Source organism: Ochotona princeps, chromosome 30 (assembly GCF_030435755.1).
Source record: "Ochotona princeps isolate mOchPri1 chromosome 30, mOchPri1.hap1, whole genome shotgun sequence".
Taxonomy (NCBI): Eukaryota; Metazoa; Chordata; class Mammalia; order Lagomorpha; family Ochotonidae; genus Ochotona; species Ochotona princeps.
In genome coordinates this window covers 21076394-21101190 of record NC_080861.1, presented here as the reverse complement: position 1 = coordinate 21101190, position 24797 = coordinate 21076394, and the positions used below count along the sequence as shown (strand labels likewise).

The window sequence follows — 24797 nt, the reverse complement described above, 5'->3', positions numbered from 1 at the left end:
TACCTAATACAAGCAGTTAGAGAGATTTCTTTCTTGTTACCGTGTTCGGCAATTTCTGAATCACGTAAAGGTTCCTGGAAAGGAGAATCCTCCAATGTCTTAATGTCAACCTGAAGCTCCGAGAGTTGTGTGGGACAACTAGGCCACTGCAAATTGCTGGCGAGCCTCGCTCTCTCCTCCCTGGCTGTAGGGTCATCCCAAATGATCTGTTCACTCTGAGAGGGCTCAGTGTTCATGTCAGGTGCTGTTTGACGAGACTGCCTGAGGAGTGAAAGGAACAATTTTAAACACTGGTAAACACTGCACAAAATTCAAATGCATAAAATCCGGAAGTACCCTGAGAAAGTGGTTTGCCTTCAAATGCTCACCATCGACTCACTGCAGGACCCCCAGATATTTTCTTTCTAAAATGTTGCCCCCATAGAATGTAACTCTGGCTGCTCCACTTCCCACTCAGCTCTCTACGTGTGGCCTGGGAAAGCAGCACCCGTGAGGGAGACCCAGAGCAAACTCCCGACTTTGGATCAGCTCAGCGCCAGCTGTTGCAGCCACTTGGGGAGCGAATCAATGGACGGAAGATCTTCCTCTCTGTATAGCTGACTTTCCAATAAAAATGAATAATTCTTTTTTTTTTTTTTTAAAGATTTATTATTATTGGAAAGCCGGATATACAGAGAGGAGGAGAGACAGAGAGCAAGATCTTCCATCCGATGATTCACTCCACAAGTGAGCCGCAACGGGTCGGTGCGCGCCGATCTGAATCTAGGAACCAGGAACTTCTTTCCGGGTCTCCCACGTGGGTGCAGGGTCCCAAAGCCTTGGGCCATCCTCAACTGCTTTCCCAGGCCACAAGCAGGGAGCTGGATGGGAAGTGGAGCTGCCGGGACTAGAACCGGCGCCCATATGGGAACCCTGGCGCGTTCAAGGCGAGGACTTTAGCCGCTAGGCCACGCCGCCGGGCCCAAAAATGAATAATTCTTAAAAAAAAAAAAAAAAAAAAAGAGACTTATTGGGAGTGGTATAATAGCACTGTGGGTTAAGCCACCACTTGCAATGCTGGTATCCCAGGTACTGCAGGTTCTAGTCCTGCCTTCTGTGGAAAGTAACCTACGGCTGGCAGATCTGTCTCTGCTTTCTCTGCAGCTGTCTTTTAAATCCACAGCAATGAATCTTGGGGAAAATGTGGTACATTTAGGAAACTGTTACTTTGCTCTCATGGTTAGCATATGTATATATAGATTTCTAAAAATTTATTTATTTTTATTGGAAAGGTAGATTTGCAGAGGAGAGACAAAGAGATCTTCCATCTACTGGTTCACTTCCCAATGACCACAACTTCCAGAGCTGAGCTGAGCCGAGCTGAGCCAATATGAAGCCAGGAGCCTCTTTCAGATTTCCTATGTGGGTCCAGGGTCCCAAGAACTTGGGCCTTCCTCTGCTGCTTTCCCAGGCCATAAGCAAGGAGCTGAGAATGGGAAGTGGACCAGCTGGGACATCAATCAGCATCCACAAGGGTGCTTGCAAAGGGAGGATTAGCCATTTGAGCCACTATGCCAGGCCCATGGCTAGTATATTTTTATTACTTGCAACTATAACTATAACATATATTTTTAAAAGATTTATTTATTTATTTTTATTACAAAGTCATATATACAGAGAGGAAGAGGAAGATCTTCCGTCCGATGAATCACTCCCCAAGTGACTGCAATTCCCGGTGCTATGCTGATCCGGAGCCAGGAGCCAGGAACTTCCTCCAGGTCTCCCACGCGAGTCCAGGATCCCAAGGCTTTGGGCCGTCCTTGAGTGCTTTCCCAGGCCACAAGCAGGGAGCTGGATGGGAAGTGGAGCTGCCGGGATTAGAACCGGCGCCCACATGGGATCCTGGCACGCTCAACACAAGGACTTTAGCCGCTAGGCCACGCCGCTGGGCCCTATAACTTATAGTTTTAACTATAAGTTGCAACTATAATTACCTGGAAAGCTTGCTTAATATAAGGCTATCTTATGGAAACGTCCTTTGGTTTATGACGACCAAACTTCAGCAACTAAACCAACTATATATTGAATCCCAGTGAAACATATTTTATGGTGTTAAACTATACTGACTTAACTTGAAAATAGAATTCCAACTATTTATGTAAGTATGCACAGGTATCAAAATTTAGCACCAAAGTAAGCTTATCTTTCAGCACATCACCGGTTCCCTCCCACCACACTCAGGATGCTCCTCTGCTATGTTAAAAAAAAAATAGTCAGAATTAAGCTTCACACCGGGGACCTAAATCGAGAGCTACCTTTGTTCACGTCAGGTCATCTTGTATCTCTGCTACGAGGAGGATGTACACACCTCAGTGCCTGCAGCACTCTACTGCGTCCACTCCGAGCAGAGCGAATGCTGTCGGGCGTCGAAGAGGCGCTGTTACAGAGGGAGGACCTCTGGCCCTGAGCTTTCACTAGGGATGTAGCCGACATGATCTCCTGCAGCTGCTTCTGGAAGCTTTGCCTCATCTCCAATGTCTGTGTCAGAGCTGGAAATAAACACACATATACCCAGTGGGAAGAATTTCTTTTTTTAAATGTTATCTTACAGTAACTATGTTGTCTAGGTCGGGTTGAATAGAATTTACTTGGCATTCAATGAATGCTAACTATACCCTACAGTAGTAAGCAGCCGGGCTAGGAATACTGCGGAATGTGGAAGCAGCCCGTGATGAACTTGCAGGCGACTAAAATAATTCCTCTTCCCAGGGAGCGCCCACTAAGAGCTGGAGTGATGATCCACTCCTTCTGAAGGGCTCTTGGCCTGCTCTGCTCTCCCGCTATGTTGCATGTTATGAGACACAGGTATTACAGCCCTCTCCGTACGCATCTCATTTCCCCCCGGTGGTTTCTGAAAATACAGACCCAACATATCTATCTTGGAATTTATGTAAGACTAGACACTGATGTAGATACTAAATAAATATATTTGGAGCAAACGGAATGGTATTAGCTAAAAAAATAACTCACAGGGAAAATCTGGATGGGCAACATGTATAAGAGAAATAGAAAATATCAATCTATTAAAAAAGCAGACACTTGTATATACAAGATTATTCAGTATAGCACTTTTTGTAATAGTGAAAAATCAGACTGCCCATCAAAAAACAATTGCCAAATAAAGTAGGGCCACCCATACCAAATATTACACAGTGGAGAAATATGTGTGTGCATATATTAGATTAATCCATTTTTATTTGAAAGGTAGAATTATACAGAGAGAAGTAGAGGGAGATTGTCCATTTGCTGGTTTACTCCCCAACTGGCTACAACCGTCAGAACCCAGTCAGTCCACAGTCAGCAGTTCGGAGCTTCTCCCAGCTCTCCCATGTGGGTGCAGGGGCCCAAGGACTTGAGCCACCCTTTGCTTTTTCCCTAGGACACAAGCAGGGAGCTGGATGGGAAGTGGAGCAGCTGGGACTCAAACGGGCAAGCATATGGGCTGCGGATATCACAGCCTGAGGCTTAACCTACTATGCCACGTCCTCCAAAAATATTTCTAAAGAAACATGAAGAAGCTCTCATATGAAACACTGCCCAAGCTGTTAAACACAGAGTGGTGTATAAAACAGCAGGTAAACAGTCCCACACAGCACATACACACAGCGTTGCTTTTGGAAAGAGATGGAGAGATCTTTCATCTGGTGGCCAACTCACTACATGCCCCCAGCAGCTAGGTCAAGGCCTGGACAAAGACAGGCCTGGAACTCCATCTAGGTCTTCCACAGGTGTGGCAGGCACCCAAGCACACGAGCAGAGAACTAGCTGGAACTCGAACCAGGCACTCCAAACTGGGATGCAGGTGGCCCAGTGGTGACATAAACTCATGCACTAAATGCTTACTGGCAACTCATTTTTTTTCCCCCAAGGGAATGAGAAGACATATTTAACTGTACAGGCCTACAACAGCTCTAGAACATACACGATACTTAACATTGGAAAATAAGGCCCTTTTAAAGCATGTGACTGTGTTGTGGGAGACCCAGTGGAAGCTCCTGGCTTTGGATCAGTGCAGTTCTGCCTTGTGAACCAGTGGGTAAGAACTTCATCTCTGCCTTTCTTTCTTTAAATCTGATTTTTAAAAAAAGATTTTTTTTTTTTTTTTTTATTGGAAAGGCACATATACAGAGAGGAGGAGAGACAGAGAGGAAGATCTTCCATCTGATGATTCACTCCCCAAGTGACCACAACGACCAGAGCTGCACTGATTCGAAGCCAGGAGCCAAAAACTTCCTCTGGGTCTCCCATGCGGGTGCAGGGTCCCAAGGCTTTGGGCTGTCCTCGACTGCTTTCCCAGGCCACAAGCAGGGAGCTGGATGGGAAGCGGGGCCGCCGGGACTAGAAACAGCAACTACATGGGATCCCAGTGTATGCAAAGCGAGGACCTCAACCATTATGCTATCACGCCATGCCCTTTAAATCGGATTTTAAAATAAAAACCCTATACCAAAGAACAAATCTTAAAAAAAATGTCCTCGCTCTGATCAACTATTTAATGGAATAAAGCTATAGCACCCTAACTTTGTAAAACACCCAGCTCACAAATTTCATACTTAAACTAAAGCTTTGCAAGTTCTTAATGACTATCATGGAATCTTGAATTGCATCCTGAAAAACATTTTGCCAGTAGTTAGCAACAAAGATCATTTTGCTTTATGTCTGATATGAAAGGAAGTATTCTATAAGAAAAGACACATACTGCAAAGTATTTTTCTTTCTAATTTAAAGCATTTTACCTCCTTTAGAGTCGTTTGTTCCATTTTCAATTGATGGTGCTGATTCTTCGTTATTAGTGGTCATATTATCTGTGTCACCTTCTAGAGGCAAATGGTCTGTCTGTCAAAGAAGAAAAAGTACAATTTCTCAAACCAAGCATCGTGTAAGACTTCGAAGAACATACGGTTTTGCATCTGGCTTTTGAAGGGTGAAAGAATCATCCGCTTTACCTACCTCTTCATCCTCCGCCACAGAGACAGCCGAGGCCGGCCGGCTGCTACAGGCTCTGCCGTCTTGCACTGCGCTGATATCCAGGCTCATTTTGGGATTATACGTATGCGGGTAGAGAGATTCTGGAAGACGCTTTTGCTCCTGAGCACACTGCAATGAAACGGTGCGCTTGAAAACGGCACTGCAAAACCTTAGTGACTGTACCATAGGAAGTTGGAAAAGAGTAACCAACGTACTATGTTGTAAGACGGGAAAAAGTGAAAAATGAGTTTCCAACTAGTTGACAGACTGCCTTCACTTTCTAAAGAAGTCCATTAAAGAGTCGCACTCTAGTGCTTGCTTCGGCAGCACATACACTGTAATTGGACCAAACGCAGATTAGCATGGACCCCACACGATGATGAAACGCAAATACTGTGAAGTGTTCCACATCTTCCGAATGAAGTGAAATCTCCAAATGACAAAGTGATACACAACTCTATATTTAGAGCAGCACAATTCCCAATAGTGAAGACATGGTAACAAACCAGAAGCCCATTGCAAGAGAAATGGATAAAAAACTCAGGTACATCTACTCCATGGAAATACTACACAGCCATAAGGCAGAATAGTCTACCATTTAGTCCCAACTAGAGAAGATTATGTTTAATGAAATAAGCCAAATCCCAAAAGGACAAATATCACATTTTCTTTGATCTCTGAAAACCTTATGCAAAATACAAGATCAACAGATATATAGGTAAACATATATATATACTCATCTAGAGGAACTGTATAAATGGAGGCAAGTATACTGTAAAGTAAAAATACATTGCAGAATGCATCTGTACTGCTGAATAAAAGCTGGACTCCCACGACAACGTTAAACACTTCTTGTCAACAGGATGCTGGACTTCAGGAGACTGGCACCCTGGAAATACGCTGCAGTAGGCACCTCTGCTACTGAATGAAAGCAAGACTCCCAGTCAAAGAGTTAAATACGCCTTGACAATAATGCTAGACTCTCTGCCTTTGCCTACATCTTCAATGACACGGTGCACTTGACTAGCAGCATGCTAACCTTGTGACTGTTGCTGAAGGACTATAGTACTGTAGTAAGACGGGGGCGGGGGAAGTGGTGGGAGAGGGGGAAAGGGGAGGAAAGGGGAGGAAAGGGAGAAGGCATATACCCACAAAACTATCAGGGTCACAAAAACAATCTCCCTCTACCTCCTCATCTCTGCCCAAGTACTGATTGCTACAGGAAACAGGCAAAGCACACTTCCAAACTACTACATAAATTCTTCTTTACGGTAAAGCTCTCAGATCACTTTCAATCGGTGAGAGGATTCAGGAAATAGATTTGCAAGTAAATAATTCTTTTGTGAACAAATATTTAAAAAACAAAGATCTGTTTGATGCCAGAGAATTGGATATGCAGTTAATTAATATTATCAAACTTACTCGCACACACTGAAACTGGTGTGTACTCAAATATTCATGTACATATCTCTCAGGATTTTGTTCTGACAAAGGGGGAGAGGAAAAAAAAGCACTGCCTACCTCTAAAAGCCAGTGCTCTGAAACAATGTGTATCCCTCTTTCTTTTACAGATTTGTACTCTCGGTTATTATCATTGGGCCGCCCTTGATAGATGAAATGAGTCACTGTTTCATCAAAATTCCACCTGAAACAACCAAATACAAGCAAAGGAAAACTCAAAATATCCGCATCAAGGTGATTACTCACTGTGAGCAGAATAGACCTTCACGACCAGTGGAAAAAAAAAATGCGTTTAAAAAATGACATTTTCACCCTCATTCCTAGATGCACAAATGCAATGTTCAGAAGCATGCTCTTTCTCCTGTAAATATCTGAACTGTTCCCATTTTCTCTTAGAATAATTTACTTCCTTATAGTGGCAACATTTTTACGCTAATTCAATGTTGCGATGCCTGCCCGCAGCAGGTGGCCCTCACTGTTCCCTGTAGATGTGTTCTACGCCCCACGATACAGACCATGAACTTCATACTTCATTCCTTACAAGGTAAGAAAATCTGGGACATGATTTGACTCCAAAGTCCACACTCTAAAGGTAAATGATCTTTTGATTTTTTTTCCATACGAAAAGCTCTTGGCCTGGGCCTGGTGCCATGGCCTAGCGGCTAAAGTCCTCGCCTTGAACACACTGGGATCCCATATGGATGCTGGATGTAATCCCGACAGCTCCACTTCCCATCCAGCTCCCTGCTTGTGGCCTGGGGAAGCAGTTGAGGACGGCCCAAGGCCTTGGGACCCTGCTTTGGGAGACCTGCAGTAGATTCTTGGCCCCTGGCTTTGGATCAGCGCAGCACTGGCCATTGCGGTCACTTGGGGAGTGAATCATCAGACGGAAGATCTTCCTCTCTGTATATCTGACTTTCCAATAAAAATAAATACATCTTTACAAAAAAACAAAACAAAACAAAACAAAAAAAACAGCAGCAGCTCTTGGCCTGGAAAACCAATCTAAAATATATAAAACATGGTACACTTCAAACAAGGAGAAAAAAAGCAAACATCTGCATATCTAAATTTAGTCACTACAAATAAAAACCTCTTACAGGGCCCGGCGGCATGGCCTAGCGGCTAAAGCCCCGGGATTCCATATGGGCGCCGGTTCTAATCCCGGCAGCTCCACTTCCCATCCAGCTCCCTGCTTGTGGCCTGGGAAAGCAGTCGAGGACGGCCCAATGCATTGGGACCCTGCACCCGCGTGGGAGGCCTGGAAGAGGTTCCTGGTCCCGGCATCGGATTGGCGCACACCGGCCCGTTGCGGCTCACTTGGGGAGTGAGTCGTCGGGCGGAGGATCTTCCTCTCTGTCTCTTCTCTCTGTATATCTGACTTTGTAATAAAATAAATAAATATTTAAAAAAAAAATAATAATTTCATTAGCTGTGTTGTTAAAAAGAACATCCTTAAAAAAAAAAAAAAAAAGACTTCTATAGTTCTATATTTTTTACATTTAGGTCCGTAGTAAGTCTAGGGAGGAAGAAAGGGGTCACTTAGACTCAGGAGGGGAACTAGCCTACTCAGTATTGCTCACAGAGGCTCAGTCTGAAAAGCATTCAAGTAAAAATGTGCTTAATATTACAGCCAAACCCGTGGAGGTGCTTGAAATGCTCTCGGAAAATAGAAATAAAAGTGCATTTTGGAACAAAAATTTGAAGTGCATGCATACTGCTGTTATAATATGCTTTTTCCCCAAGATCTTCTGAAGACTTCTTACATGTACATTTCAAGCAATTTTTACACTAAAACAAGCGATTTTAACTTGATTTCCCATGAAGCTCTGAAGTACGTTTATATTACTCCAGCTTTGAAAACAAGGCTTCTTTGAAACTGTGCTGAATATTCATCACTCTTGAGCTTCTAGAATACAGAGTGGCAGAAAATAGGCTCTCAAGTATTTGTTTGTTAAATGTACTGTTAAAAAAAATAAATACACGCAAGCAAGCAAGCTGACTTGTGGGAGGGCATTTTCAAAGAATGGGTAAACAAAAATGAACCGGAGATTTTATAGCAGCATGACACGCTCACAATAGCTGTTAAGTGTCTGTATAAATTTAGTCCAATTACCAAACAGAGAGATGTGCAGCTACCTGCATTCTGCTCCTAGAGCGGTTGCGATCCCACTGAGTTCACTCTGCTTCTTGCTAAGCTTTTTACTGACACATACCACGATTTTGTGAAGTGGCTTTGGGGCATCTTCCTGTCCCTGGAAAAACAAAAGAATCCACCAGCCACCATTGTTTGGAATGTTTTTACTGAACAGTTAACTTCAATAAGAGAACTGGTTTTACCTTCTTTGACCGCACATCCTTCAGTTGAGGGCTGGCAGAAATAGCAACTGCATTTCGAGAACTATTTGCCAAAGCAAGTTTCAAGTTTTTGACAATGACTTCTGAGAGAGGGGTATTCAGTTTCTTGGTCCCTTGGCTGGAACCTTCTGGAGTTTCCAGCATAGCAAGTGCATCCTATATATATGGGAAGCAGAAAGGGAAAGGAATAAAGAGAAAGAGAAGAGAAATAAATAGAAGAGAAAAAGGTAAAGATAAAGTAAGAAAATAGAGACAATATCCCAAGTCAATGGTTCTTCTAGAAACCTTCATAAAGTATGAACTCTAATCCATATGTGTATACTCTGAAGAAAACTTTCCAGGAGACTGGTTCAGATAATAACAAGCTCGCATTTCAACACTGCTTTTCATTTACCCAAATCTCGAAGTGACAGTTAAAACAAAGAACATCCCCAACAGAACACATGCGGAAGAAAAACATACAAGAATGGATGTAAGCAAAGAGACAAGTAATGAAGGTTAAAAAGAATGAGCTGAAAATTAAAATCACAAAACAGAGCTAACAGCACTCAAGGGCGTGGGTTCCAGGACACTCCCCAGTGCAACACCATCTGCAGGTGCTGAGATCATTGAACTGTAACTTCTACACATCTTTACTGTAGGAGGACATTGTGACCCTAGAAGGTCAGTGAGCACAGGATTACAGTTGGTTGGATAATATTTGGAGGAGAATAACCAAATGGCTACCTTTTGTATACCTGACTGGATATCATTTGCATAAGAACAGCTGAGTGGACAGTATGTATGTGAGAACACATGGTGGACTATACAAGACAAAAGGGTTCCAAACAAAAGCATTGATGGTTTTGTTGATGAGCTCAATACTTCCTCCCTTATCCTGTATGGCCCTCAGTGTATAAAGTCTGATGCCACTAATAAACGACGGCTTTTGACCATCAGTCAGGGTCCACGTGTGTTATTATCGGCTCCGTGCACCAAGTCCATCGCTGCGGGACAGCGACATTTACCCTACTTTTAAATCATCTCCAATCTACTTACAAGGCCTAATGCAATGTAAACGTGACGTATATAGTATTTGTTGCAATATCCTATCTAGGGGATGATGACAAGAGAAAGCACATCTCCAGTACAGACGTCAATTTCCTTGCAAATATTTCTGCCCCATGGCTGGCTGAACCGCCGGAAGCAGAACTCACAAACGCGTATGAAGGGCTGGCTAGATTCCTGTCCTCACACTCCCTGCGGTTCCCTCCCACTTTGTACCCATATCCCTTTGCATATGCAAGAGTAAAAAGATACCCATTTTTCTTTAAATTTTCCCCACAAATTTATCTGGAAGGCAGAGAGACAGAGACATTCTGTTCACTGGTTCACTTCCCAAATGACTGCATCATCTAGCGTTGGGCTGGACTAACGCCAGGGGCTTGGAGCACGATCCCCAAGAACCCCGTCACCTGTTGCCTTCCTGTGGTAAGTGTTGGCAGGAAGCCGGAACTGAAAATAGAACTGGCCTTACTCATATGCAGAGAAAACAATGCAAGGACAAAAGGAGAGACAGAAAGGTCTGCTGGTTCATTCCTCCAGTGGTCGCAATGGCCAGAGCTGAGCTGATCTGCAGCTGGGAGCCATGAGCCAGGAGCCGCCTCCAGGTCTCCCAAGCAGGTGTAGGGTCCTCCCAAGCAGGTGTAGGGTCCTCCCAAGGCCTTGGATGGTCCTCGACCACCTTCCCAGGCCACAAGCAAGCATCTGGAAAGGAAGTGGAGTGCCTATATGGGATTCAGGTACACGCACAGTGAGCAGCCGAGCCACTAGGCTACTATGCCGGGCCCGAAAACCCTTAAATTCTAAAAGTAAAAATTATAAAACAAATGACACACAGTGTAACCGTAAGACCGTAAGTTACAACACTGTGTATGACTGAACTGGGACCAAGTGTAACGTGATGGAGCCTAATTCACCCAATTCCCAGAAAAACGTTCTCAGGTTGACTTGTAAAACCAAACCCAATTCTAGTGCTGTGTAGAGGGAGGCAGTGAAAACATGAGCAACTCAAAAGGCCACAAGTGAAGGAAAAGAGCTCCATGAGGCAAACGAAACCAACAGAACACAGATTAAAATCCCAAACAAGAGGATCTGAACCACGAGAGCAATACATATGGATACTTTATAATGTTAAAAGCCATATTTCTGGGCTCGGAGCTATGGTTCAGTCAGTGGCTAAATCCTTGCACTGTACATGCTGGTATCCAATATGGGTGTTGGTTCATGTCCCAACTGCTTCACTTCCCATCCAGCTCCCTGCTTATGCCCTGGGAAAGCAGTGGAGGATGGCAAAAAGTCTTGGGATCCCTCACTTGTACTGGGGACCCAGAAGAAGCTCCTGGCTCCTGGCTTCAGATTGGCTCAGCTCTAGCCACTGTGGCTACTGGGGGAGTGAACCAAGAGATGGAAGATCTTTCTCTCTGGAAATCTGACTCTCCAAGAAAAATAAATCTTAAATAAAGTTTCTTAAGTTATGGTTTAAATATAATTGCTGATACACAGAGAGGAGAGACAGGAAGATCCTCCTTCCTCTGGCTCATCCCCAGGTGGCCACAATAGCTGGAGCAGACCCAATCTGAAGCCAGGAGCCAGAAGCCTCCTTTGGGTCCCCCACATGGTGCAGGGTCCCAAGGCCTTGGACCATCTGTGATTGTTTTCCCAGGCTATAAGCAGGGAGCTGGATGGAAGTTGGGCCGCAGGATAAAACTGGCGCCGACACGGGATCTTAACATGTGTAAGGCAAGGATGTTAGCCACTAGGCCACTGTGGTGGGTCCCAGACCTTCACATACCCTAGTGAGTATCTTGTGAATGCCCACCTGCAGCAGACAAGAAATGTGTTTACTATATATTTATGTAACTAATAATAAACTACAGCTATTCAAAGCAAGTGGGACAAATATCCTAAATGAAGGATGAGTAATAACAAAACAGTGTCTCAAACAACATAGATGTTCCCTAAGCAAGACAGGTATAGAAGAAGCATTCTTTTTTTTAAAACATATATTTTTATTGCATTTCCTTTTTTTAAAAATTAATTACACTGCATTATGTGATATATTTTTTTATGTACTGGGATTCCCCCCGCCCCTCCCCAAACCCTTCCCCCATGGTGGATTGCTCCACCTTGTTGCATTTCCATAGTTCAAATTCAGTTGACATTCTTTCATTGGAAGTTTTTACCACGCATAAAGTCCAGCATCTTATTGTCCTGGTAAGTTCAATGGTTTCTTGGTGAGACCATCTCTGGTCTGAAGGTAGAGCCGGCAGAGTATCATCCCAATCAATTAAAAGCCCCAACATAATATTTCCAACCATTTACAACATTATGGCACTAACTGACATGGTATTGATTAACCAATATGTTAATAGGAAAATGCAGGTTCTCAACCACAACCTGTGACTTAGAAGAAGCATTCTATAATACGATCAAAGGAATATCCAAAAAGCCCAATTGCAGCATCAAAATAAATGGGGACGGACTAGAAGATTTTCACTAAGATCTGGATATAGATAAGGAAGTCCACTTTCACTACTGCTATGGAACAGAGTATGGGAAGTCCTTGCTAGAGCCATCAGGCAAGAAATACAAATTATAGCAATTCAATAGAATGTGAGGCATTCAAATTATCCCTGTTTACAGAGAACATGCTTCTATACACTGGAGAACCATATGGAAACATATGAGAGTTTAGCAGGATAATACGGTACAAAATAATGAAATATAGAGCAATGACCCTAGGATACACAAATAATTCCATGGCTGAGAAAGAACTTTTAAGTACAATCCTCTTTACAACAGTGGAGAAGAATTTTAAATACTGTGCAATAAGTGTAACCAAAGATGTTAAAGACCACCATGATGGAAATTACAAACCACCGAAAAAAGAAACAGAAGACATTGAGAGATAGAGAAATACACCATTTCCTGGATCAGAATAAACATCATTAAAATGTCAATATTACCAAAACTTAAAAAGATTCAAAGTAATCTCAATCAAAATCCCAACAACATTCTCAGAAATAGAAGATACAAAGTCCACCTGAAAACACAAGCGACCACAAACAGCCCAAGATAATCTAAAGAACAAAAATAAAGCTAGAGGAACCACAATTCACAGTCTGTTCTGGTACTGAAACAAACAAGACTGATGGAGCAGAATGGAAGCCCCACAAGGGAGTCCACACATGTACAACCAACTGATCTCCCACAAGATATTTCCTGAAAAAAATCCAGTGAAAAATGTTGGTCTCTTCAAGAAACGCTGTTGGGACAGTTAGACAGCAGCCTGTACCCTGCAGAAGTCAGAAGCAAGACCCTCATGTGTCACCTCATGCAAAAATCAGCTGTAAATGGATCGGGGACCAAAATCTCCACCCAGAAACCATCAAACGGTTAGGAGACGACACAGGGAGCACTCTCCAAGATACAGGCATTGGTAAAGACTTCTTGGGAAAATCACCAAAAGCCAAAATAAGCAAAGGAAGCACTCAACAAAGTGAAGAGGCAACCAACACAATGGGAGAAAATGGCTGTGCACTAGACAACAGATAGGGGACTCCTATCCAAGATGTACAAAAAGCTGCAGCAGCTCAGTGATAGCAAAACAACCGTGTGAAGAGACATTTCTTGGGAAGAAATCGTACAAACATTTTTTCAAAAGTACAAGTTGAAATGGCTAATAGACATAAGAAAAATGCTGAGGCTCTCTAGCCAATAGGGAAATGCAAATAACTCCACTATGGAGATTCCGCCTAACTTCAGTGAGACTGGCCTGCATTCAGAACTCTACTGCTTACTGATGTGAAAGGGAGGACACAGCTATCTTCTTTACTCGTGGTGGGAATCTAGGCTAGTGCAGTCACTCTGAAAGTATGGAGACTGCTAAGACGATTGAAACTTGATCTACTGCATGATCCAGCTGACCCAAAGGAAATGAGATCTGTATATGAGAAGGTGACCTCTAAGCTTATATTTACGGCAGCACAGTCTACTATAGCAAAGACAAGGAAACAACCAGATGCCCACTGAAAGAGGAATGGATAAAGAAACCAAGGTACATCTGCTCTGTGGAGTACTACTCAGCCATTAAAAAGAATGAAATTCTTCCATGTGCAGTAAAATGGTCCTAACTAGAAACTATTACGTTCACTGAAACAAGCCAATCACAAAAGGACAAGTATTAAATGTCTGACAACCTTCATGCAAAATACAAGATCAATAGATAAACAGTTGTATAATGGAGATCTGCATACAAAGAAGTAAACATACATTGCAGTACGCACTTCTACTGCTTTAAATACAAGCTGTCCTCAACCGCTTTCCTGGGCCACAAGCAGGGAGCTGGAAAGCAGGGCTGCGGGGGTTAAACCCGTGCCCATATGGGATCCTGATGTGTTCAAGGCGAGGACTTCAACAGCGAGGCCACTGCAATGGGCGCCAAAGCAGCATTTTAATAATTCTTTCTAGTATGTTTTGGCGTAGATACAAAAGCTTATAGGTAGGTTATCTTCAGAGAGTAAATATTAATTGATACCCAGGGCAATTTTCTGCAAGTTATATTATGCCTTTCTTTGATTAATTCCAGGGTTAAACATAAGAATTTTCTTATGCTACAACAAATTATACTGAGAATTCTAAGTTTTCATAAAAAAAAAAAAAAAAAAACTCTTTTGAAGTAACATTGTATATTTTGGTTCATACTCTGTTCCTTCGGCCTTGAAAAATAGAGGAAAATCCCTTTCTTGAACTAAGCTCTAGAACCAGTCCTCCCGTCAGCCTCTGTGGGCGTCATCACTTCTGTTGGTAAAATCAAGCAATCAGGTCAGATCAGCTCTGAGGTTTTTGTTCACAGACCCTGAATGGTAAATGAAGCTTTACTGGTAGACAAGGAAATAGCTTCAATATCTCCAATCACTATTTTTTATTAGACACCTTACAGTAATAAGAGTTTTGTAGTTTTTCTGAGGTAGTCTCAATACCCAAAAACAAATTTCACTATTTAATATTAATATCTGCCTAGCAGTATTTTTTTTTTTGTAGTACATCTTAAAGTTTCCTTTCAAAGTGGTTCTTCAAACTTAATGAATATTCCAGATTCTTTACTTTTAACATAATGGAACCCATGGAATAATCAGAAAAATTTGACTTTTTGGGGACTTACTTCCTGAATTTAGTTTTAACTGACACACATAGGATAGCACAGTAAATGTATCACTGGATGAAATACTAATGATGGGAAGGCTAACACACACTCAGATTGTTTCCAACCCACAGAATGTCCACATGCCTCTAGGCATGCTGCTTTTTTATATGCAAAAATGTGGCATCACCCATGTGGGAACTGAGTCCCTGTGTCCAGCTCTGACCCAGACTTAGACGTTCCAGACACTTGGGGAAGGGACAGTTGCTGGGTGCTCTTTGTCTGCCTTTCAAATAAATAACCCAAGTAGGTACCACGGTGCTTTTTTCTCTCACCTCATGATACAGTTCTATGGGGGCTCAAGAATTTCCCCTTTCATCCTGCTTAATCCCCCTCCCTCCACACCCATGATTTCCTCCATATTATAACAATAGTATAGTCCTTCATTAACAGTCACAAGTCCATCATTCTGGAATTTAAGTGTATCACATCACTGCAGGTATAGACTACGGTAGAAAGTCTCTCTTCCCATTGTCAAGATACGTCTAACAGTTTCATTGGGAGTCTTTTTATTCAGCAATAGAAATGCGTAATGGATCAGCTCAGCTCCAGCCGTTGAGGCCACTTGGGGAGTGAATCAGTGGACGGAAGACCTTCCTCTCTGTATCTCCTCCTCTCTGTATATCTGACTTTCAAATAAAAATAAATAAATCTTTAAAGAAAAAAAAAATGCTGCTTCTTGGTACACCTTGAGCAAAAAAAGGAACAAATGAGTGGGTATAATAATTTTTCCAAAGTTCATGGATAAGGAAATCATAGACAATAATTAAAATAGGTTTTTGAGAGACCAACAACTACTGAAAGAATGGTTAAGAAGATAGTCTTTGAGAAATAAAAGGAAAAGTACTAAAATATCAGGCCATCATGTACAAATTTTTCAGAAATGTGCTGTACTATATCAACCACAAGATCAAACCATAAAACATGTTTAACTCATATTCTTTAGTGGAAATGAATGAAAAGATTATAGTTTTTATAAGACAATGAGTCCCAGGTTGTAAAATCAATACATGAGCAGCAATGTGTCTGCATTCGCATGTTCTTGATAAAAATCATTATCATTTGCTTTGATCATTAAAATCCATCAAGTTTCAGAGCAAGTGTAAAGTACCTTCTTTGTACAAAAGAACCTAGGGCCTGGTTCTCAAGTAGCTCAAGTGGCTATTCCTCCCCCTTCAAAAGCCAGGCTCCCTTGTGGAAGTCAATTCATGTCTGGGCTGCTCTATTTCCCATCTAGTTCCTTGCTTGCTTGCTTGTGAACTGGGAAAACGGTAAAGGATGACCCAAAGCCTTGGGACCCTGCACCCAAGAAGCTGGAGACCCAGAGGAGGCTCAAGGCTCATGGCTCTTGATCAGCTCAGCCCTGGTGGTTGTGGCCACTTGGGGAGTAAACCAGCAAATGGAATATTTTTTCTTTCTGATTCTCCTCTCTGTAAATATTCCTTTCTAACAAAAATAAATGAAGCTTTAAAAAAAAATAAAAAAGAAGAAACTAATGCTTAGAGTCATACAGGACATGAATGCTCGGACTTCAACTCAGATTTCTAATTTTATGCCACAGTTATTTACAGCTGGCTGGGCTCAGCAATATGAATGCTGAGACTAAGCATGAATCTCCTTGCCAATAATTGGAAATTTTAAAACTACACACTTTGGAGGTAAGGCAAAATTTAGTGCTTTATAAACTAAAGACCATTTTCTACAAGTCTTACCTTCACATCAAAAGAAGGCTTAAAAAGTTTGTCTTTAGATAGAAATTTTGACGGTGTGTCCAGGTGTAACGAAGGCTCTTTGTGAAGTGGCTGTGCTGCGGCTGGAGGTGCGGACCCCTGGCCGGCGTGCTGGGAGATCACAGCCTGGAAAGCTTTACTCTTAAAGCGCTTCATATCCAAGGGTGTAACAGCTGTTTTCCTGTGGGTTTCCAGCTGTTTGCCAGGATGCTCTAGGAGTTCTGGATTTAGATTTACTCCATTTGTTATTTCAGTTTCTAAGCTTTGTTCTAGAGATTTGGAATGAAAACAAAAATAAATATGAGCTGTTAATACCCACTTTTTCTTTCTTCTTTTTTTTTCGTGCTAGATGCAAGGCATACACTGTGGGGGTAGACCATGTGTCTATACCTGAGGGTGTGTATGTATTTATTTTTCCTGCTACGGCCCTTAGAAACACAGAAAGCCAGATGAGCTGGTGCTCCCATTCACTGGCTGACTCAATGACTGCAATGGAGCCAGGCTTCTCGGGTACAAAGCCTTACAAAGCCCTAAATGATACTTTAATATGACTTAAATCATTCTCATTTCAGTGATGAACGACAGACGCACAGACATTTGAACCACCACTGCTCCTTCCTAGTGTTAGCAGGAAACTGTAGTCCAGAGTTGGAGCTAGAAAATCAAACTTCAGCACTCTGAAGTGGGACACAGGCATCTTAACCATGAAGCTAAATTCTTTCTCTCTAACACCAGGTATTATTGTCTAGTCAAGGGGCAAGTAAAAGGTGTGTTTATATTACTGTTACTTTTCCTGTTAATTCCTAGGTGCCCTCTAAACTGTATCATATGCCTACTTTTCAAGAAGCGAACCAGACGATGTTTTAAAATGCCATGTGAGTGAGATAAGTATATTGGCAATTAACAAAATGATTTCATTTTTACCTTGTTGTATGTTAAAATGGCCTTAATCTATTAAAAAGTTGTTAATGACACTTTAATATGCCCTACATCACTTTTGTTTCAGTCACAAAGCTTCCCACGTATCTGGCTAAATGAGCAGTGGTCATGAAAAGTGCTCACCAAACGGATGCTTCGTCCCCTAAGTCCGCTGGGAATGCCACAGCACTGAATCGCTGTGTGCTCTCATCCCCTCCCTACTTTTTTCAACACTGAGCAAACCACTTGTTAGATTATTACTAGATTATATTATTAGAGTATTCCATGTGAAAACCAACGCCAGACACTGGAAATACAGAACTGAAAAAGACGTGTGTATTCCCTGTTGCTGTGCAGCTTACAGTTTAGCAAGGAAGAGCAGGCAAGCAGGATTGTGAAAGATGAAAGGAAGAGATAGCATATTCATTACATTATCTTGTCAGTGTGAAGAACCAACAGTAATGGGGTCCGAGCTCACATCTTTAGATTTCAAAAACACCAGGAACACTCTAGCTTTGGCACATTCATAGCCTAAGAAATATCAAGTTGTTAAAATACACACAAGGCAAAACAAAACAAAACAAACAAAAAAACCAAAACAAAACCCCAAAACCAAAAAATCGAAATATTAACCTTTTTTAAATGAAGTTTCAATAAGAAAACGGTTTTCGTCTGCTTTCTCTCCCGTTCTAGCAGATTCCAAGAGCCACGCTATAGAGACTGCAGGTACGTTCCACTTCTTTGCAGCTTCATATTTAGAGCCACCAGGCTCTTTCAATACAAGATGCGTACTGGCAAACATTCCTTTCTTTACATTGGCTTTGCGAACAAAGAACTCTTGAACACTAAATACACACACACACACACAAAGCAGATGGTCAAACACCACAGTAAGTCAGCAAACACAAAGCTTCTCGTACAACAGCAGGGTTAGAGTTCATGTAAGCCTAAGTAAATACAGATTAGAAGTTGTTTCATCCTGAACTAAGTTAACTCTTTTTTAGGATATGACCTAGCACCCACACGGGATGTCAGAGCTGCAGGCAGAGGCTTAGCCTATTAGGCCATGCTGTTAGCCCCTAAATGAACACTCTTCTATAGTCCCTTTTCTAGGATAAAAGTATTGCTGTAATAATTGTTTCATAGAAACAAGCAAATTCCCCAGCTACAGGCAAATTCCTAGGTTGCCTTGTACTGCTGGATCACTCTCACGTGTGGCAAGAGGGCAAATACGTAGGTCATATTCTGCAACCTTCCCAGACCCATACAAAGTGTCCTGCGAAGGACCTTAAATCAGAAGTGGAGCAGTTGGGACCTGAACGTTGCAAGCAGTGGCTTAACCCACTGCACTGCAATGCTGGTCTCACTTCCTTTCTGTTTTTATAACTGCCCACGAAGTAAATGGAAATTAATTTTCCTGATAACAGCTGTATTAATTTTTCCTTATATCTTCCATAGTTTTTATGAATAATGATATATTTCACACTCGGTACAGTGCAGTTCTATTTGAACTCGAACTTGTCAAACTATAACATCCTTTTCCTTTTGTTGACTTTCACTTGTCCATCTTGCCTCCTCCCCTTGGCTCATTTACATTACTAACAGTTTTCCACTTTTCTTGAAACAGGCACCCTGCACTGCTCAGTTAGGCCTTGGGCTAATACAAACATCAACTAAGTTTCAAATTAATTTCCTGCTCCCTAAGTAGTTGCTACTACCACTTAACATTTCTATTTCTGGCTGAAACCCAAAAAAGTACTTGATTATTAAAAAAGAAAACATTGTATATATGTTTACAGAAGCACTATTAAACAGTGACCCACATAATACTAGTGAATATTCCCCTTCCTGACAGCTAAATAAGTAAGGCACTTGTAGCACCTACTGTCTTACTGGCTGGGTAGGCATCCACCTAGTATCACTCAAGACGCAGCCAAGTCCTTATTTGAATGCTCTCTAGTTAAGTCAGAACAAATAGGAAGGCACACCAAAACAGATGCGCTAAAAATATTACCTACCTTGCTCCTAGGAGATTTGCTAAAAATGTCAAAGAATCTTTTTCAGCTCCAGCACACTGGCTAAAGGAAAGGACGCAATCCACTAAAGGAGTCGCTCCTGTCATTACTGGGACTGGTGTGAAGAGAGGATTCGAGCTTGGCTCAACCAAGGTCTGACAGTCTATACAAACCACCTTTCGAAAAGAAAAAGTAAAAAGCCAACTTGAAATAAGTAAGCAGTCATTAACAGTACTTCAGTTATAATAGCTGAACCACTTTCATGAAAATAAGTCTTAAAATAACTGTGCTTTCTTACTTCCAACTCATTTTAAATTACAATATTTAAACAAACAAACAATAATTCATCACACTAGGACATTAGAATCTTAGGACAGTTAATCTTACTGAATGATGCTTTGATTTCTTCCAACAAAATTAGCTTGTCCTCCCCCCACTCGCACTTTCTAGCAAGTTAGAACAAAAAAATTTAATTGTGAAATTACCAGTGACCAGTTAACAAGTTGGGATAATACAAAAGTGAATCTCACACTTCATTTGTGAGAAAACAGGTGGCAATGAGGATGAGGTCTGAGTGACCTACTAAGAAGGAATGTTATCACTGCAGTCTTTGGAAAATAATAACCTGTACCCTTAATAGGATTAGGACCAAAGCAGAAACATTTTGGAGAATCTCCTACGTAAAAAGCAAAATCCAGGTTAAAATCCAAATGCAATTCATTTATAAACCCAACTGCATAAATATCAACTCCTGGCATTCAGATACCCTTCAAGGCTTTATTTCAACTGCTATAGTACTTCCTTACCAGCCACGTGTTTGTAACAACTTCTCCAACAGTTGCTTCTACTTCGCACCCGAGCAGAGGAACCACAGCATAGTCGGCGACAGTTCTGCTTTGAGGAGTTAAGATTTTTCCAGCATTATCTCTTATAATCTTTGCAATGTTGTTTTCATTTTCATTGCTAAAACCCAAAACAAGGAAACTCTTTTGACTAAACAAGCCTTCTTCAGTAATTGTAGAAACATCAGGGAGGCAATGACTGACAGAAGACTGGTTTTCTTCTTGTAATGAAATGTGAGTGGAATCATTGAAGGGTTCAACGTGGGTGGAATCATTACACGGCCCAATTTCGGACTTGGCAGCTTTAGCCTTCTCAGCCTCAACTGGAAGAAAAAAAGAAGAAACGTTTTTTCTAAAGTAATTTAACTTAAAATTTACTTCCTCTCAAACATATTAACTTAGTACAGTCTTGGGATTTGGCCATGCTTACAAAACTAAAACTTCTACGAAAGAGAATGGATGTGATCCATCCCACCTTCAGATTACCAAGAAAAATTAGTGTAGCTGCTGCTCAGCTTAGATGAGGTTATACCATGGTGATGAGAAGAAAAAACAAACCTTCCTATCACAATTTACTTAAATTTACTTCCTCTCAAGAATATTAATATAGTCCCAAAACAGAAAGACGGTAATCAATATAAAAAAATGTGAAGGCAGAAAAATCTCCTAACACAAGTACAAAGGAAATCCAAAACAAACAGTAAGGGCTGAGTGGTGGCCTACAGGCTAAATCCTCGCCTTGCAAGTGCCAGTATCCTACATGGGCGCCGGTTCATGCCCCGGCTGCTCCGCTTCCCTTCCAGCTCCTTGCTTGTGCCCTGGTAAAAAGCAGCAGGGAGGGGATGGTCCAAAGCCTTGGGACTCTGTACCCAAGTGGGAGACCCGGAAGAGCTCCTGACTCCAGGCTTCAGACCAGCTCAGCTCTGGCTGTTGCAGACACTTTGGGAGTGAACCAGCAGATGGAAGAGCTTTCTCTGTTTCCCCTTCTCTCTGTAAATCCAGCTTTCCAATAGTAGTATGTGTGGGAAAAGGGAATATGGAATGGCTAAGGTGTTACTTATCAATAATAGCTCTGAATATAAATTTTACAATGAGAGACACAGTGGCAGAATGACTTTAAAAATAGGATCCATCTATTTGTTGCTTGCAAGAAACACACCTCATAAAGCTACAGATTGAAACGGAAAAGATGCAAAGATACTCAGTGCCAATAGAAGGCAAAGCAACAGCACAGCAACCCTAACACCGGACGCATTTTTTGTAGATATGCAGACCCCTTCCTTTGCTCGGTGTTTCCCCCATGTTATCAGAGTAGTCTCACAGGAACACAAGTTTAACTTTCTGCTACTTAAGGTAGTGTGGCATTGTACCCAGAGGCAGAGGTAGGCAATATAATCTCAGCGAAACTTGAAACAGACTTAAAACAAAAGTAAAACATCTGTCAAGAGACACAAAGGGCATTATGTAACGACTCAGGGATCAATTCAACAGGAGGATCTGAGCATAGGAAATGTATATGCACCCGGTGTCAGGGCACCTGGGTATTTAGAACTGCTAATGTACCTAAAAGGAATCACAAACGCCAATACGACAACAGTGAGAGACTTCAACACCTCACTTTCCGGAACAGACAAATTTGACATAAATAAGGAAGTAGTCTATACTATGGACCACAGGGATCTAACTGACATCTACAGAGTATCTCATTCCCAGGTGCAGAACACACATATATCAGTGCATGAAATTATCGCTAGGATAGACTCTATGCTAGACCATAAAGCAAGTCTCAACTAATTAAAAACATGTATTATCGAAAACATTTTTGATTAGACTTTATTTCTTTATATCTGTTGGACAGTCAGATTTACAGAGAAGGAGAGAAAGATCTTACGTCTGCTAATTCACTCCCCAAGTGGCCACAATGGCCGGAGTTGAGCCAATTTGAATCCAGGAGCCAGGAACTTCTTCTGGGTCTCCCACACAGTTGCAGGGTCCCAAGGCTTTGGGCCATCCTTGACTGCTTTCCCAGGCCATAAGCAGAGACCAGCCAGGACATGAACCAGAGCCCACATAGGAGCCAGGTGCAAGTAAGGTGAGGATTTCAGCTGCTAGCCTACCACCCTGGGCCCAAAATAATTTTTTTTAAAGGGAAGAAAATACTAGTCAAATCCAACAGCCCTGGAAGGTAGGGATTACTCAAATATGCAAATCAATAAATGAAATATATCATGTTTAAAAACTGAATAAAAGCTACATGACTACCTCAATATAAGCAGAGAAAGCATTTGATAAAATACATCATTTCATGACAAAAAACGTCAGTAAATTAGGTATAGAAGAACCCTACTCAAGACTATCAAGGAAATATAACATGAACCTATAGCCAACATTGTATTGAATGCAGAAGTTTTAAGCATTCCCAATAACACCCAGAACTACATAAAGATGTCCACTTCCATCATTATTCAAATAGTTCTGAAGTTCTAGATACAGCCATTAGGCAAGACAGGGCAATCAAAGGGACACATTGGAATAGAGAAGTCAAATCATTCCTGTTAGCAGATGACATGATCCCACACATAGGGAAACTGAAAGACTCCACTAAGAGAGTACTGGAACCAATAAGAATGTTCAGGAAAGTTGTAGGACATAAAATCAGCAGCATTAGCATACACAGAAAATACCACACCTGAGAAAGAACTTACAAGATTAGTGTCATTCACAATACCTACACAAAATTTCAATACCTAGGAATAATTTTAACAATGTGAATTGCGCCTACAAAAGTGACAAAACATTAAAGAAATAAGACATAAAAAAAGGGAAGAACCAGTTATGCACATGAACTGGAAGAATACCATCAAAATGTCTATACTGCGCAAAACAATTTACAAATCCAATGCAATTCCAATCAAAATACCAATATTATTTCCCGATCTAGAAAGAAAGATGGTAAAATTCAAATGAAAAAAGACTGGCTAAGTAGCTAAAACAATGTTGAAATACAAAAACAAAGCTGGAGGCATCAAAAGACTAGCTTCCAGGACACACCAAGGGCAGTGATGACCAAGAGCCCAGCAGAAGCAGCACAGTCCTCTTTAACAAATGGTCTTGGGTAAACTAGATCTCCATTTAAAGAAAAGTATGAGACAAGCAATCTTACACCTTATACAAAAATCAACTTGAAACAGCTCAAGGATCTAAACATACGACCGGAGGGAAGCTTTTTAAGACACTGGAAAAGGCAAAGATTTCTTTGAAAAGATCCAACAAGCACAGGCAATAAAAGCAAAGGACAAATGGGATTGCTTCAAGCTGAGGAAGTTTCTGAACTGCAAAGGAAACCCTCAACAACATAGAGGTAACTGATAGAATGGGCAAAAATATTTTCAAACTACGTAAATGACAGAGGCTTAATATCTAGGATCCAAATCTGGAATGCATGTGTCGGGATAGGGCCTCCTTGATTGGTGACACCTCTGCAGTGGATTGCAAGCCCAGGTGCATATGGGGGGACAAGGTGGGCCTGCAGAGGGGTGCTGAATGCCACGGAAGATGGGGAACAGGATGGGTTGGACAACTCTTCTGGCTGAGCTTTGGCAGCAAGTCCCTGGGTGTCAGCAAATATAAGTAAAACCCACAATGTTTCACAGAATAGTGGTCATATAGAGGTCACAGACTGCCCGTGGTGCTAGAATCCATAAGAGCACAAGTTCAAATCCTGAGTGTTCCACTTCTGACACAGCTACCTGCTAATGGCCTGGGAAAGCAGCAGAGGAATGGCCAAAGTGCTTGAGTCTTTTTACCCACGAGACACTGGCAAGGAAGCCTGGCTTTGGAGGAACCCATGTACAGCATTTGCGGCTATTTGGAGGAGTGACATAGGGAACAGAAAATCTTTCAAATGAATGGCGACCATATACAAAACAATAAATGCCTTGGATGATACAGAGGAAACAGTCACTTTAATATAATATATTGCTGGTAGGAATGCAAACTAGAAAGACGTCATGGTGATTCCCCAGAAATTTGAAAATCGACTTATCATAGGATAAATGCTGCTGTAAACTTTGGGGGAAAAAAAAAGGCAGAGTGTAGGAAGTATCACTGTGTTGAAATCCGCAGGTATGAAATGCATGAAATTAGTTTACCCCAAAAAACAAAATATTTATTTGCCCCTTTGGGATTGGTTTATTTCAGTGAACCATAATGGTTTCTAGTT

At 41.7% G+C, this 24797-nt stretch overlaps 2 protein-coding genes and 1 non-coding gene across 4 annotated transcripts in view; 2 read left to right on the top strand and 1 right to left on the bottom strand.

Moving 5' to 3' along the window:
* The window catches only part of SLC22A14 (solute carrier family 22 member 14), a 980905-nt gene that overhangs the window by 154979 nt on the left and 801129 nt on the right, over nucleotides 1-24797 (top strand). The window lies entirely within an intron of this gene.
* TOPBP1 (DNA topoisomerase II binding protein 1) overlaps nucleotides 1-24797 on the bottom strand; it is a 59426-nt gene that overhangs the window by 15099 nt on the left and 19530 nt on the right. Inside the window, exons 11-21 of the mRNA XM_058657227.1 lie at nucleotides 20540-20898; nucleotides 19737-19909; nucleotides 18352-18563; nucleotides 16783-17069; nucleotides 8809-8982; nucleotides 8608-8723; nucleotides 6529-6652; nucleotides 4990-5136; nucleotides 4776-4875; nucleotides 2348-2528; nucleotides 41-261 (exon numbers count right to left, since the gene is read on the bottom strand). Coding sequence (XP_058513210.1) covers nucleotides 41-261; nucleotides 2348-2528; nucleotides 4776-4875; nucleotides 4990-5136; nucleotides 6529-6652; nucleotides 8608-8723; nucleotides 8809-8982; nucleotides 16783-17069; nucleotides 18352-18563; nucleotides 19737-19909; nucleotides 20540-20898 — 2094 coding nt within the window. The remainder of the gene's footprint in view (nucleotides 1-40; nucleotides 262-2347; nucleotides 2529-4775; nucleotides 4876-4989; nucleotides 5137-6528; nucleotides 6653-8607; nucleotides 8724-8808; nucleotides 8983-16782; nucleotides 17070-18351; nucleotides 18564-19736; nucleotides 19910-20539; nucleotides 20899-24797) is intronic.
* Nucleotides 5319-5422, top strand: LOC118760427 (U6 spliceosomal RNA). The gene has a single exon (XR_004996781.1). It is a non-coding gene; the product is annotated as a U6 spliceosomal RNA (small nuclear RNA).